The sequence below is a fragment of the Phallusia mammillata genome, chromosome 8 (genome assembly GCF_965637545.1).
Source record: "Phallusia mammillata chromosome 8, kaPhaMamm4.hap1.1, whole genome shotgun sequence".
Lineage (NCBI taxonomy): Eukaryota > Metazoa > Chordata > Ascidiacea > Phlebobranchia > Ascidiidae > Phallusia > Phallusia mammillata.
In genome coordinates, this window is record NC_137259.1 from 4,465,027 (window position 1) to 4,481,223 (window position 16,197).

General features: G+C 33.9%; 1 protein-coding gene across 1 annotated transcript in view; it reads left to right on the forward strand.

Annotated features, from left to right (window-relative positions):
- Positions 1-16,197, forward strand: part of LOC145205289 (dynein axonemal heavy chain 7-like) — a 51,315-nt gene that overhangs the window by 11,083 nt on the left and 24,035 nt on the right. Inside the window, exons 18-41 of the mRNA XM_080077977.1 lie at positions 379-507; positions 919-1,053; positions 1,441-1,589; positions 1,994-2,180; positions 2,591-2,721; positions 2,982-3,109; positions 3,532-3,665; positions 4,032-4,172; positions 4,426-4,638; positions 5,306-5,415; positions 5,925-6,093; positions 6,452-6,644; positions 7,090-7,195; positions 7,461-7,605; positions 8,189-8,389; positions 9,862-9,927; positions 10,763-10,909; positions 11,275-11,424; positions 12,300-12,482; positions 13,123-13,302; positions 13,542-13,673; positions 14,115-14,347; positions 15,043-15,229; positions 15,747-15,902. Of these exons, the coding sequence (XP_079934103.1) occupies positions 379-507; positions 919-1,053; positions 1,441-1,589; positions 1,994-2,180; positions 2,591-2,721; positions 2,982-3,109; positions 3,532-3,665; positions 4,032-4,172; positions 4,426-4,638; positions 5,306-5,415; positions 5,925-6,093; positions 6,452-6,644; positions 7,090-7,195; positions 7,461-7,605; positions 8,189-8,389; positions 9,862-9,927; positions 10,763-10,909; positions 11,275-11,424; positions 12,300-12,482; positions 13,123-13,302; positions 13,542-13,673; positions 14,115-14,347; positions 15,043-15,229; positions 15,747-15,902 (3,705 nt within the window). The remainder of the gene's footprint in view (positions 1-378; positions 508-918; positions 1,054-1,440; positions 1,590-1,993; positions 2,181-2,590; positions 2,722-2,981; positions 3,110-3,531; positions 3,666-4,031; positions 4,173-4,425; positions 4,639-5,305; positions 5,416-5,924; positions 6,094-6,451; positions 6,645-7,089; positions 7,196-7,460; positions 7,606-8,188; positions 8,390-9,861; positions 9,928-10,762; positions 10,910-11,274; positions 11,425-12,299; positions 12,483-13,122; positions 13,303-13,541; positions 13,674-14,114; positions 14,348-15,042; positions 15,230-15,746; positions 15,903-16,197) is intronic.

A 16,197-nucleotide genomic window follows, 5' to 3' on the forward strand; every position in this document is an offset into this window, starting at 1 on the left:
CAAGGGTGGCTACATTTTTAATGTATTGCTGGTGCTTTTTAGACTGCCCTGCATTTTGAGTTTTTTTTTAATGCATTCATTATGTACATACAATAATTCAACATCACAACATGTGGCTTAGTTATTTTTATCATCTCAACATGCTGATTACAGTCAAGGGCCACTTATAATTGAGATGGGCTTCCATTTGGGTAAATACAGCAACATCATTAGTGCCTAATGGGAAATGTGTTGTTTAGAAAAGGTAAATCTCTACTTGCAATTAGTAGTTTTGTTTGAAAAAGACAGACATGAGTGAAATAGAATTCTTGAATTACGTCACAGTCGATTGTTTAACATATTAGTGTGACTACATTTTCATTTTTTTTTAATTTCTAGACAAAAACTCATGTGGATGAGTTTAAAGAAAACATTCCATTGGTGCAAGCAATTTGCAATCCAGGTTTAAGAGACAGACATTGGGAACAACTCAAGGAAATCGTTGGATTCTCTATTAAACCAGATGAGGTCTAAATATATGTTTCTTATGTTTGGAAAATGTTTTTAATAAGTAAAAATATGTACACATATCCTCATAAACGTGAACATGTTTGTACATACTTTTTTATTTGATTTAGGTTTCTATTTGAATAAAATAGGTGCTGTCAATATGAATATATATATATATATATATATCTCAAAGTCATAAGGACAAATAACTCAAGGTTTTCATGAGCTTAAATCAATAGACATCAGGTTCATTATAGTTTTATCCACCAACCAATGACCTGGGAGATTTTAAGTTTAGTACAAGTATTACTTTTTTAGGGTTTCAAAACTTGATATTGCTTGTATGTAGTTTTGAAATTACTGTCTCAATCAGTAAGTTGTGTGATGTAGTATCTGTGAAATTGATTTTAAATGGGGAACCTGTAACAGGATGCAACTCTGGCAAAATATCTCGACATGAACTTGGAAAGTTACTTGGATAGGTTTGAGTCGATCTCAGAAGCAGCCAGTAAAGAATATTCACTTGAGAAAGCAATGGAGAAGATGTTGAATGAATGGGATGAGGTCAGTGCTCTGAAAATCTTTTTCCTTTTTATTTTAAAAGTCAAGAGCTGATTTCACGAAAAATAGGCACCATAACTAAATGCTTTAAAAAAGGTTGCAAATATATTTTTGAAACTATTTTTTGACAACTGGTAAGATGGTTTAATTTACATGATGCCTTGTTATTGAAAATTTAAATAATATTAACTTACTTCAACCTCCAATTAAATACATTTAAACAACAACTATACCTGGTAATTTGTAAGCCATAAAATCAGCATTTATATTATATCACACAAAACCATATGATATTAGATGCTAAAACTAAATGGTTTCTGAATACAATGTCAGCAAACTATTTTGCAATGTTGAACACTCTTTTTCTAAGATGTACTTGCTGTGTAACAGGTCGAATTCAACATGATTCCTTACCGTGAAACTGGCACCATGATTCTGTCAGCTGTTGATGATATTCAAATGTTGCTTGACGATCATATTGTGAAAACACAAACCATGAGAGGATCCCCCTTTATCAAGCCATTTGAAGAAGAAATTAAGTGAGAAATTTGGCCATGCTAAGTGATTAACTATAGCAGTACAGGGTTCTACTACGGTACATGTTTGTAATGTATATTGGCATGAGATATTAACCAAGTGGCTCATATCTACAAGTCTTTTTCACAGTATTACAGTTGTTGTGCATAAATATTTTGTATTTGTTACGAGGTTTTCACAGCAGACAGTGATTCCATGACACTATAGTTTTCACAAACTATATAATTGTACATGCAAAACTGAAACTTAGTGCAATTCAATAATAAGTGTTTACGGCTTGTAGATATGACACATTGCTTCTTGCTTTAGATTTTACAGTGCTATGGGTCATTTTCTGATGACAAACAGTTCTTAACAATTTGACTTTAGTTAATTTTAAAATGGAAAAAAAATATTTTTTGTTTAGGGCATGGGAAGCCAAACTACTGCTTCTGCAAGAAATCTTGGATGAATGGTTGAAAGTGCAGGCGACCTGGCTATATTTGGAACCGATTTTCAGTTCCCCTGATATCATGGCTCAGATGCCAGAAGAGGGAAGACGCTTTACAGCTGTCGATAAAACATGGCGCGAGATCATGAAGCAAGCGATTCCAGTAAGAAACATCACATATTCAAAAGTCCCACCAAAAAAACCAGACAATGACATCTTTTTTATAATTGTTAAAAATTAAGTTTGTGTGCAAACATGTCTCAGTTTTTAAAGCAAATAGCTTCATAATTTGAACAGGTGGTTAACTAGTGTGACAGTGTGTTTAATTTTTTACAATAGTTTTGTTTAAACCCAACAAATAAATTTTCATCTCCAAACACCTTTTTATCAAGTTTTGGTTATTCAAGGACTTTTTATTATAACAAACTCAATTTATTGCATAGTGAATCTAAATCTAGTTGGTAATACCATAATCCGCTTAATTGCATACAAAGCCTTACCTTGGTACAAAGTAATACCTGATATTTAATGTTAAAGACCATGTGTTTAGTTTAATAACTATGTTATAAACAGGACAAACATGTTCTGGTGGTTATTGAAATCGACAAAATGCTGGAGAAACTGAAAAAGTCCAATGAACTGCTTGAACTCATTCTAAAAGGTCTCAATGAGTATCTGGAGAAGAAACGACTCTATTTTCCAAGGTTTGCCAAGCATTATCAGCTGTTATTTATAAATTGTAGTACAACATAATAACTCATATGGCATATTGTGCTACTGGAAGGGCTACAAACTTTGGTTTGGAGTTTGTCTTGCTGAGTAGTTGGCAATACTGAAAAAGTGTTCTATTTTTTTACAGTTAAGTTTCTTTAGATCTGTAAATGAAAACATTGTGACATTAAGCAAAAAATGAAAATTGTTAATCTTTGTTGTTTTAAAAATTTACTTACTGCCATTTTGTTAGATTCTTCTTTTTGTCCAATGACGAACTTCTCGAAATTTTGTCTGAGACAAAGGATCCAACTCGTGTCCAGCCACATCTCAAGAAATGCTTTGAGGGAATTGCCAACTTGGAGTTCACCGACATTTTGGGTAAATGTTCAACCTCTGATAACATCAAAGTACACCAGGCCCATTGAAGGCCTTATACCGCAACAAGCCGGTCTCCCAAGCATTCCCATATGGCAAGGCACACACTAGAAAAATCTAACCAATGGTGGGATTCGAACCCATGACAGGAGTCTTTCCCAGAATTACACTCTACTAACTAAGCTACACAGGCTCATTGAACCTGCGGAAAATTGAATCACAAGCCTAGGTTCCTGCCTCGTATGCTGCACATGTCAGGTTTATAGTAGAGGATTTCCAGTTTGAGTATGAATGCAGGTTTATCTTAGCTGGGCCTTATATAACATTGCTGAAAAAAACGATTTCACTCAAAAGCCTGCTTTAACACAGCATATGGACAAAAATATAAGGCACCATTAAATTTTCCTATTTTTAATATACTTTAGATATCACTCACATCAAGAGTTCAGAAGGAGAAGTTGTCCAGTTGGTTGACCAGATATCAACTGCTAAAGCCAGAGGCCAAGTCGAGAAGTGGCTTCTTGAATTGGAATCAGACATGATCAAGAGTCTCCGAAGGGTTTGTTTCCATTTTAAATACATTTGCTCATGTCAAAAATTATTTTTAATCACCTTTCCAAAGTGATAATCACATTTCTTCTGTTGTATTTATTTTATAACAACTTGAGTTTTTGGTGATGAAAAAAAGCAACACAATTGCATTAAAAGAATCACCAAGTCAGAAATAGATAAGCAACATTACATTGTAACAGGCTCCAAAAAGGTTTAGGCCACAACTGGTAGATCGAAATATAACATTACAGTTCCTGAAACAGAAAACAGAAAGATATTGATCAAACCTATGATAAATATTATACAGTCAACAAAATCATTTCTTAGCAGTGCATTTAACTGAAAATGTTTAAATGATTTAACTGACTGTTAGGTGATATCTGACTCGTTGGATGCTTTCAAAGTTGAACCAAGAACTGAATGGGTGAAGAAATGGCCTGGGCAGGCTGTTCTTTGTGTCACACAGAAGTACTGGACTGACAGTGTCCATGAGGCACTGAGAACTGGACCAGAAGTATGCATATATAGATTTATCATTTTTCAAAGATTTTTGTCTTTTCAATTCACATTGTATCTGATGTTTAGTTTCCCTGAAAAATAATGCAGCGATTTCTACTTTTTTTTAACCTAAAGAATAAAAGACCAAATTTGTAAATGATGTGTTTTCCCCCAAAAAATACCTAAACATGGCAAAAAGATTATATAACTAAGATAAAATTATGAAAAAAACTCTAAAAAACGTGTATCAAAATTATTTACTTTTGCAGGCAATGCAAACTTACCTCGAAGTGAGCAATTCACAGATTTCGGACATTGTCATGATTGTCCGTGGCAAGTTATCTAAGCAGAACCGAGTTACACTTGGAGCCTTGATTGTGTTGGATGTCCACGCTCGTGATGTGTTAGTTGATCTTGTGAAAAATGGAATTCAGAAAGAAGATGATTTTGCTTGGCTATGTCAACTCAGATATTATTGGGAGGTAAAAAAAAGTACAACATTTTATGTTCTCCTGTACTTATTGACATGTAAGGAACTTTATGTTTTAAATAAAATCTAAAATGACCAAAGGCTCTTATTACTACATCACACAATGTTGATGCAATACTACATCACAAAATGTTGCAGAAATACTTGTGCCTGTTATTTTGCTATTTTGCTTTACAAAATCTAGCTTAAGTTTTTTGGTCTTTTGGTTTGTACAAACGTTTTGATTGCAGCTTGGATTTAAAAAATAGTTTCTAACCAGTGAAATTGATTCTGATGAAATATATATTTTTGATTATTTTCATTGTCATTTTTTTAATAACTTAGTGAAAACTTTATCTAGGCTTCAGCCCAAAATGCAGCTTTTCAAAACACATTACTGCTACCTTAATAACATTTTTGTTTTTAACAAAGTGTTGGTAGATATATAAGCTATATAGGCATAGTTTCAAATTTATAAAGATCTTTCGGCAATTGTATTTTTGTACCGACGTTTCACGGCCTATACGGGTCGCCTTAGGGTGAATAACACTGAAAGGTATATTTTACCTTAAAAAGGCAGTGATAATCATAGTTGTTTTGTTGCGATATCAAAGGAACACTAATAAAACTTCAAAAATGCGATTTATTTTGATCAGATTTAAGGCATTTGTTTATTTCAGGAAGAGAACATGCAAACCCGTATGATCAACGCTGGACTTGCTTACGGTTATGAATATCTTGGCAACACACCACGTCTTGTCATTACCCCTCTCACTGACAGATGCTACAGGTATAATCAAATTTTCCACCCTTATTATCTTGTAGCATGGAATTGTTATCATCGCATAAACGAGTTTTTAGGAGTTCCTGTAGCTCACAAGGTTATTATTGTTCCCTAAAGGTCAGCTGAGCCCATTACTTGAGCCAGTCTGCTATGAAAAGTTTTTGAAATTTAATGAACTTATGCAACACAATTTAATAAATACTTCTTTTAATAAGCTGCAGACAGTGTAAACTGTTTCAACCTGAAAGTCTCATAGGTGCAGCTGGCGACAAGAGATTGGCCAAATGAAACCCTATAGATCTAAACAATGTGCACTGTCTGCAAGCTATCATGTATTGGCTCAATGCTTTTATTGTTCTTTTATTGCTCTTTTTTTTGTCAAAATAGCAAAAATGTTATTGGTAATTTGTAATGACCAACAGCCAAAATATGTTCAACTGTTTTTCCCATTGGTTGTAAATGCCAATTAAGTTTTGGTCTAATAGCAAATTGATGCATTACAACTTTGATTGTAGAACTCTATTTGGAGCTTTGAACCTCCATCTTGGTGGTGCTCCGGAGGGACCTGCCGGAACTGGAAAAACAGAGACCACTAAAGATCTTGCTAAAGCTATTGCTAAGCAGTGTGTTGTGTTCAACTGCTCTGATGGTCTGGACTACATTGCTCTGGGGAAGTTCTTCAAGGTACATTTCTTGTTGTGAACTAGAACCCTTTTGTAAAACACAGTTTCATGTGTCAAGATGGCATCTTGCAAATAATGCTACCCGACTAATAATTGATTTTGTGTGCCTAAACCATTTTTTCCTGTGATATATATCAACTTGCTTTAAAAGGGTCAGTGTTTTTATGCATTTTTAAAACATTACCCATTTAGAATACAACTTTTTTTCTGATTATTGCAATATGTTGCCTGTAAAGAAATTTGTCCAAAGTTTTTGGACCCATGATTAAAAAAAAGATTAAAAAAATATTGGCTTAGTGTAAGTGTATCATAATTACTACAGTTTTTTGTTTCGTTACTTACTGTTTTTATGCTGTTAGGGCCTTGCATCATGTGGAGCTTGGTCATGCTTTGACGAGTTTAACCGAATCGACCTTGAGGTCTTGTCAGTGGTCGCTCAACAGATTCTAACTATTCAAAGTGGAATCAAATCTGGAAATGACACTCTGCTCTTTGAGGGAACAGAAATCAAACTGGACTGCACATGTGCCGTCTTTATCACCATGAACCCAGGTATGTGCAAATGCCACAAAAAAACTTTGCTGTACATTTTTTGACAATTGTTTATATAATTCCAGTTATGTGTCAAGTCAAGGGACTAAACTAGTTAATTGCATAATCTGTTTAATTGCTCCAGGATCATCAATCTCAACTGTAGCTGTTTGTCAAGAAAATTGTCCAGTTAACCTAATAATCCATTTATGGTGCATATAAAATATAAGTGCATGTAAAAATTAACATATGGTAATGCAAATAATCTGATTTGTCTGTATATTCTTTCCAAAGACATATATACATTTTACAGTACAGCTGCTTTAGGACAGAATAAAGCTAAAATCTACCTAAACAAATGCCTTGTTAGACTAACTTTGGTGTGGGATTGCCTATTTTAATTTGTATTATATTAGACTAGTCTATTTGAGAAAGAAAAAAAATTGAAAAAATGCTTTTATGTCAGGTTACGCTGGTCGCTCTGAACTTCCTGACAACTTGAAGGCTTTGTTCAGACCTGTTGCTATGATGGTGCCTGACTACGCCATGATTTCTGAAATTATGCTCTACAGGTCTGTACTATTCAATTATTTTTAAAGATTTTTTTATTTACTTCTTTATATTGTATTAAATTCTACTCTTTTTTTACCCTTGTTTTGTAAAATAATCTACTGTAATGGCAGTTTCCACTGTCATGTAAAATGTACAACAGTACAATCACCTTGTCAGTCAATCTAAAAACTAAAACAAATTAGAATACAATTGGTAACACTTTGTTACCTATAATCCAATTACCTTAAATTAAGTACACAATCAGTCAGCAGTCTTCTTTTTTAGTTGTGGATTCGTGAATGCTCGGCCATTATCTGTGAAGATTGTTGCAACATATCGGCTGTGCTCAGAACAATTGTCATCACAACATCATTATGATTATGGCATGAGGGCTGTAAAGTCTGTGCTCACAGCAGCAGCTAATCTTAAGGTTGCTTTATGATTTATTTCACTACATTGCATTACATTTGTTGGGACAATTTTAAAACAAGATTTTAGCCAACATTTTGCTAATGTGCTAGATATTTTTGGACTAGATTTGTGGGCTGCTGGATATCTATTAAACTGTTATGGTAATCAGAATGTCACGTATTGTGTTAACAACAGTGGAATGAAATTACAAAACAATTTACCCATAAGTCATGGGTGCCCCTTCTATTTTCTGTTGCTGGCTTTTTATTTTATTGGGTAGATGTATGTCTGTTCACCAAGACATAACGAAAAGTGTAGCAAGGAGATGTGAATCTCTACTTGTCCTATAAAGTAGCCTTTGAAACATCCCTTTTTCTGTTTTATACATGGCCACTAGGCTATTTAAGTTGATATCTGTAGCTGCATGAGGTCATTATTCTGCAAGTGATGTACCCTTGTCATTGGTATATGGACAGAAGACATTGTGTAATCCACCTTAGAGACTGATGTAATAAATTGTTTTATGCAACATTGTCATTACAGAGCATCTTATAATCCTGATAAGCTAGTTCTTGACTAAACCTTAAGTCCTTATTTTGCAGCTTGCATATCCTGATGAAAATGAGGACATCCTGATGTTGCGGTCGATTATTGACGTGAACCTGCCCAAGTTCTTGGCTCACGATCTGCCATTGTTTAATGGTATCACATCTGATTTGTTCCCTGGTGTTAAACTTCCTAAACCTGACTACACCCACTTGCTTGCTGCAATTAAAAACCAATGTGACAAAATGAACCTGCAGGTAATGTTTCAGTTGACAGCATAAGATGTATATATAAGTCTAACAGTATATTCTTCAGTTTACATGTTAAATGTATTAAAACTGAGCAGAAAAATCAGAGCCAGTATATTTGTATAAAACATAATGGCGTTTCGACAAGTGCCATTGTCGTTATGTTTTATACAAATATACTGGCTCTGAAGTATTAAAACCGTTTTTAAAATAAAATACAACTAACAGGGTCTCTTTCACAGTACTTAAATGTTTATTTACCCTTTTTTTTGATAAGTTTATTTTAGAATTTAATTTCCAGAATAAGCCATTTATATGTACTTGATTTTCTGACTTTCAGGGTTATGAGCAAAAATGTAAACTTTAAAATGTTTAAGAAATTGCAAGCACTGGTCCACATTTATGATGGTGTTTTTATGTGTAAAATCTTTGTATAGCCATCAAAAGTAAAATGCATTTGCCAAACTGATGAAAACAGTAACATTAAAACAATGATGTCAATAATTTTGGACTTAGCTAGGTGCTCTTGCTTTTGTTTTTAATGTGTTTAATAATTTTGTACTAAACCTGGAATAAGATGAACATAAATTCATAACTGGGATCATCCCTGAAGCGTCTATGCAGACCAGCGATCACGGCACACTCATATATAAATTACAGTATGCCAGGCCCATTGAAGGCTCCATACCAAATCAGTCGACTCGAGTCCCGGAAAGATTCCTATCATGGGTTCGAATCGCACTGCAGGCTAGAATCTTCTTGCCTACTCCTTGCCATATGGTGGTGAATGCTTGGTGACCGGCTCATTTGGTATGGTGCCTTCAATCGGCCTGATGTGTTCTGTGATAAACCCGGAATAAATTGATCTAGGACCAGACTATCTTTCAAAAATTTAATAGTATAAGATTTATTCTGCACATCAAGTGCGTTTACCCCAATTAAAATTTTCTTGTGGCATTAGTTTGAAAGTGAGGAAGGGCCAGCAGTAACAAAAGAGGTATCTTGTGTGTTTTGAGGCTGATTTCTGCTTCAGCTTTTAACCATTGCTTATTTGTGTGCTGTGGTTTTTATACTAATTCCTCTGTTTTCTAGTTTTGCTTTTTAGATTGTTTGTGTGGTAAAGTGTGGTAGATACTTATAATGCCATAAAAACTATTTTTTTTGTGGATTATTCTTATTTTTTTTAACATGAAAAAAAAAGAATAAAACTAATTTATCTTTGTTTAGGACTACAGAAAATTATTTTATGTATTTAAAAAAAAATATCAATGATTTAATGATATCATGAACCTTTTTTCAGAACTCCAAAAAATGTAAAAAATAAGATTAATAAAACTTGTTAATGTAACATTCAATGTGTCAGTTACTAATTTTATATTATTGTCCACAATATTCTATATGTTAAGTTAATATTTATTGTTTATTGAGCATACCTTTTAAGACATTAGATTTTTTGTATTTGTTTTAAATGCTCCCTACAGTGGGCTCCGGGAACATGCAACCCAGAAATGCCATTTATGATGGCAAGCGCTGGATTTGAAGACCTGGTAATCCAGCATATTACCGAATGCAGCATGTTAAGCATCATATGGGCATGATAAGAAAATCGAAAATTTTATGTATAAATCTGCTTTGGAGTACAACATTTAAAAATGATAATCTCATCACCTATTGTAATTTGGAATTGTTTTTGCATATATTTATGTGATAGAGTGATTTCTGTTTATTGGTAAAAACTGGTAGATTAGATGGAAACATTATTTAGCAATCTTGTTTTTACTTTTATATCTGGTCATCACAAATGTGCAGGTTTTTATTTATTGCATGGAATTATGCATTTCAGTCTTAATATGTGCAGACAATTTACTTACATAGGTTATTGTTGTTGTTGTTTTAATTTTCTCTATAGTGTAGACAAATTTGCAAACTGATCATGTATTTTTCACTGTAAAAATATTTTTTTTCTAAAGTTTCTTTAAGGTATTTTTTTTAACAATTGCATTTAAATAAACTCACAAAAATTTAGATTTTTCTGATACAAAAGCATTTTTACTGTTATGTAGAAGTTTTATTTGCTGTATGTAGTGCATGTTTAACTTGTGAAAAAATGCATGTAACATTAGATGATAATTTGAAAACATTTTATATTGACATTCTTAACGTTAATGTAGCTAAACTTAAAAAAGTTTAATTAGCAACAATAATTTCAAATCTGAACACAATAAAACACTAACTCAAAATGTTTCAACTGTATTTTTATGTGGAGTGGCTTAGCAATTCAACATAACTGACAGAAAGTAAAAGTATCAATTTCTGACAGATAAAAACTAACAACAAAGTGTTGTAACAAATTTTCTTCTAACCTTTCCTTGTTATCTGTAGATGACAGATTTCTTCACCCAGAAGATTCTGCAGATTTACGAGATGTTGATTGTTCGTCACGGTTTCATGATTGTCGGGGAGCCGTTCGGAGGCAAAACTTGTGCATACCGCATACTTGCTGGCGCTTTAACAGAAATTCATGAAAAGGTAAAATGTAACAAATATAATTTGATAAAAAAACGTTTCAATATGTTTTTTTATTACTGATTTAATACTTTGTCAGAAATATTTTTTTATTTTTTTTTATTTCATATAAAGCAATACCGATACCTGTAAAATTTAATTAGGCGGCTCATTATGGGTCCCCTTCCCTGATTATAGTGTATGTGCAATGGCAAAATGTGTTAAGCCACCCTCCTAGTTTACTGTGGATCTGTACTAGTTAATTCATTGCCTAAAACATTGTTCCTAGTTGTAAAAATTTGTATGTTTGTGGCTGTATGACTATTGAATCATGCATGATAAAGATAAATTTTGTTCACATAAATGCATTGTCTATGTGTATTTTACAGGGTCTTATGGATGAAAACAAAGTACAGATTACTGTGTTGAATCCTAAAGCCATCACAATGGGTCAGTTGTACGGCTCCTTCGATCCCATTTCCCATGAATGGTCAGATGGTGTACTTGCCGTCAGCTACAGAGCCTTTGCTTCATCACAGGTAGAATACATGTTACTTGTAGCGTTAAACTTTAAACGAGTAACAAATTTACCATCTTAACCAATATAGGGTATAAACGCCACGGGCTTTTCTTTTTGTACTGTTTATGAAATTCTTGTGACATGTTAAAATATAGAATTTATTGAAACAGATCAACTTAAAGGAAGGGTTGTCAATTCCTTTTGCAGATGTGGTTTAAATCAACAATAAACGTCCATTGCATATCACAATTTTGAGTAAAAAAATATTTTGTTGATATGTAGTGATGGGACGAGTACCCGGTACTCGGTACTAGGTATCGATGGTATCGAACGATTTCAGTGGTATCGATACTCGTACTCGGTATCGAAATATTTTGCCTCAGTTTTTGATACCAACGTGCGAGTACTAAAGGCCGACTTACACCATAGGAATACGGGGGAACTTTATGCCAATATTTGCTTCGAACAGCACAAAATTGGAAAAAAGTTCCGCCAGTTTACGTATATTTTTTTCGCTATCACGTGGAGATTACATTTTTCAGCATGTGTGTGTGCACGCCTGTACCCCGACCATGGCAGATAAATTAGCCAGTGATATACAACTAAGTACAACACTACACCTAAGTACTCGGTAATCGTACTCGGTATCGAAGGTGTATACATGTGGTACTCGTACTCGGTATCGGTACTCGCTTCAAAACCTGGTATCGTCCCATCACTATTGATATGTACTTGTTTTATTAATGCTACATTTAAAAATTTACAACATTTCCTAAATGACAGAAATGACAATATAATTTGCCACCACTTCCATTAAAACAACAAAATGTCCTACCTGTAACTACAATACCACAGTAAGACAAACGTAACAATAAACATTTTTACCATTTACAGACTCCAGACAGAAAGTGGTTGATTTTTGATGGACCAGTCGATGCTATTTGGATTGAAAACATGAACACAGTATTGGACGACAACAAGAAACTCTGTCTGATGTCCGGTGAGATCATTCAGATGTCACCTCCAATGAGTTTGATTTTTGAACCCATGGATTTGGAGGTTGCGTCACCAGCCACTGTAAGTTTAGAACTGGTAATCATATGACATAGCAGTTAATCTCATAATCCATTTAATTGCATAAGGATCCGAAATCACAAACTTGAATCACATAATCTGGTTAATTGCATAAAAAACTTGGCAAACAGATTATGCAGTAAACAGGATTTGTCTGCAATGGAATATTTTTAATTTTTTACTTGTGAGCACTATTGCACTTATGCAAAGCTACCGTGTATTTATCTCTTAAAAAAGCAAATACAAGTTGAAAGACTTTGCAGCAATATGTGTTAACAATAAGTTTCTGTCATTTTCTAAACAACAGCAATTTTGAAGCTTTGTTTCAATCTTTCTTTAATCAAACAGAACGTTATCAGCTTCTGCACACAAAAAAAACAAAGCCTAATGAAGTTAATTATAGGTATACCCCTTCCATATAGTTTGTCCTTAAAAGTCTATAAATAAGCGCAACATTTGTTTACCTTAAATCCACACAAACACTTGTGTGGAGACCCATTCGTTATTGTTTGCAAAAATAATCATATGATGTGTATAGCAAGTTGGTAAATAGGACATAGAATATATGAAATAGAAGTATATTAGAAAGGCACTTTTCCAGTTATGTTCTGTTTGATTGAAAAAGTCACACATTTGTTTACAGGTGTCACGCTGTGGTATGATCTACATGGAACCTCATATGCTGGGCTGGAGACCTCTTCTCATCTCATGGTTGAAGACACTCCCAGAAGGAATCACTGACGAACACAAGGAGCTGATCACTGGTTTCTTTGACAGAATGGTTATCCCTGTTACACAGTGGTTAAGAAAAGGTGGTGCCAAGGTGAGTAGCAAAACTTAATTCAAAATGCTTCACAAAGGAAATCGTTTACATTTTGTTATTAAACATGAATGCTTGCCATTTAAGTAAGTTGCTGATGCTTTTTCTGTCTCATTACTTGTCTTTCATTCAGTTGGAGTTTTACTGTTGACTGAATTGAATATTTCAAGGGACGTCTTCTATGCAATACCATTATTAAATTTTGACTAAAAATTTACACTTAACATGTTTTTTTGCTGTAGGAATTGTCCCCTACCAACAACACAAACCTGGCTGTGGCACTGATGAAACTGATGGAAGCACAAATGGATGACTTTAAAGATGCAGCAAAGATCAAAGCAATGGATCAAAGAGAAGTGATTGCTTGGTTGGAGGTGGGTTGAAAACTATTGCCTAAAACTCAAATTAACTTGATTATGTTGGCAGTAGAACTGATGAGACAATAATGTTTCGGTTTGCTAAAACTTTTAGATGTTCAGTGATTTACTTAATGTTTTTGACAAGGTTTAAAACACATTGGCATAAAAAAATTGCTAAGAGACAAAAATGAAATGAAAATATAGGGAAACTTTCATACAATTTTTTTTTATTTCTTGCCTAATTTTCTGTTTAATTTAGATTGTATTTTTTCTAATCTTTATTATCTAAAATCCCAAAATTTTATCAACCTTTCACAAAATAAATCACCAAAATGTGTGGTAGAAACATCTAGTTAAATTTATGTAACCGTATGCATAAAGAGAATAAGTCTGCATTAGAAAGTATATACAAGCTTTGAAGTTTTTCATAAATAAAACAACACACAAACAATGTAGGGCATCTTCCTGTTCTCCTACATCTGGTCTGTTGGTGCGACAACCGATGGAGACAGTCGGGCCAAATTCGACCACCTGATGAGGGAAATAATGGATGGACCTCTCAGTGAAGAGACAAGGAAGCTGTATCATATCATTGACCCTGTTCCTCCTCCCAGCAAATCATTCTCTGCTCCTATTCCAAGGACTGCTGATGTTTTCAGCTGGAAGTTTATTAATGAAGGAATGGGAAAGTGAGTATTGTTTGGAAGCTCTTGTTACAAACATGCCGAACTTGTCTGTTGCTTTCATTTAAAACTTTTCAAGTACTTCCTTCCACTCTTTTCATGGTTTATAGCAGGGGTCGGCAACCTTTTTTCTAATGCGGATCATTTTTGAAACGGAAATTTTATCGCAGACCGGATATCAAAAATACAACAAATATTTAGCATTGAAAACGCCTAAATTAGTTTATCATCTCCGGCATACATGGGCAAAATGTTTTAAAACATCAACCTAAAAAATTATACGGCCCGGTAACAAACTCAACCGGTCCGCGGCCCGGCGGTTGCCGACCATTGGTCTATAGGACTTTTGCTCACATCAGAGTTTTACACTTTTTTGACCCTGTGTTATGAAGCAGTGATACAGTTCATAAGTCTAACTGCTGATTAGAAAGAAAATAATGTCTCAGTCTTGATTCAAAGCAATGTTCAACAGTAATTTATAGCCCTTTAAAAATCTTATGTCGAAGAAGATGTGTATCAAAATAGGATAAAACATTTTTCCTCTGCACTTCCTAACCCTTCAAATATTTCAAAACACCTTATAACTGCTTTTTAAGGGGCAATTTTGGACCAATAATATTTTTTTTTCTGTTAGCTATGATGCAATTTTTAAGTAGTAAACAAGAATACAGCACTTTAATGATGTTTATTATTTGTGTCAGATGGGAGAAATGGACAGAAAGTATCAAAGATGCCCCTCCCTTACCAAAGGACGTCACATTCAATGAGATTCTGATTCCGACCCTTGACACAGTTCGATATTCACATCTCATCAAGCTGCTTGTCACCCATCAAATGCCATTGTTGCTTGTTGGGCCAACCGGAACTGGAAAGTCTGTTTACATTAATGTAAGTAAAGTCATCGAATAAAAGTGTGTGAAGAAAGTGTAAAACTTTAAGGTTTTTAATCTATCTTATCACATAAATCAATCAATTTCACTTCTAAACTACTAAAAACAGTTGCATTTCTAATGTTGATGACCCAAAAAATATTCTACTTCTTACATAAGGAATGTATTACCCTATCTGAGTGTTTATCACTGTTAGCTTCGAACAAACTAAAGTTGTTTGTCCTTGATGCACTAAAGTTGTAAAGCTGAAGGTATAAGGTACACATGATACAAACTTGAAGAAAACCTTAACTTGGATTCAAATTGTTAATGAAGCACAATGAAGCATAGTCTTTTTACAGTCAAACAAACAAACTGTCATTGGCGATGCCCACAGTTTTGTCGAAATGATTGAGTTACAAGATGACTTCGTTTTATTCTATTTAACTAAAATAAACAATAAAATATGAGGATTATTAAAATCTCTTATCAATGCAAATAATGAATTATTATTTTACTGTATTGTTTATGTTTAGAATTTCCTGATGAATGAATTGGACATGGATTCTTACAAACCTATGAATATCAACTTTTCAGCTCAAACAACAGCTAAACAAACCCAAGACATCATTATGTCAAAACTGGACAAAAGACGCAAGGGGGTCTTTGGTCCTCCACTTGGAAAGAAAACTGTAAGAACTCTCTGTTTCTTTTGTCATTATTTCACAAGATGATTGTTTATAATAATTTATAGTTTTCATCCCTTTCTGCTTTGGATAGTTTTGGTGAGTAAAATGGCGTTATGGGTTGATCAGGGTGGTAATTGTTATAAAAGAGCTTACCCTAAATCAGTGGTTCTTAACCTTTTTCCTTGCTGCACCCCTTTCAAATCTCCAATCAATATTTCCACCTCCCTGGGTTTCTGTATTTAAGTAGAATAGACCTAACCAACCTTAATGATTCAGCATCCCCGCACCCCCTAGGAAC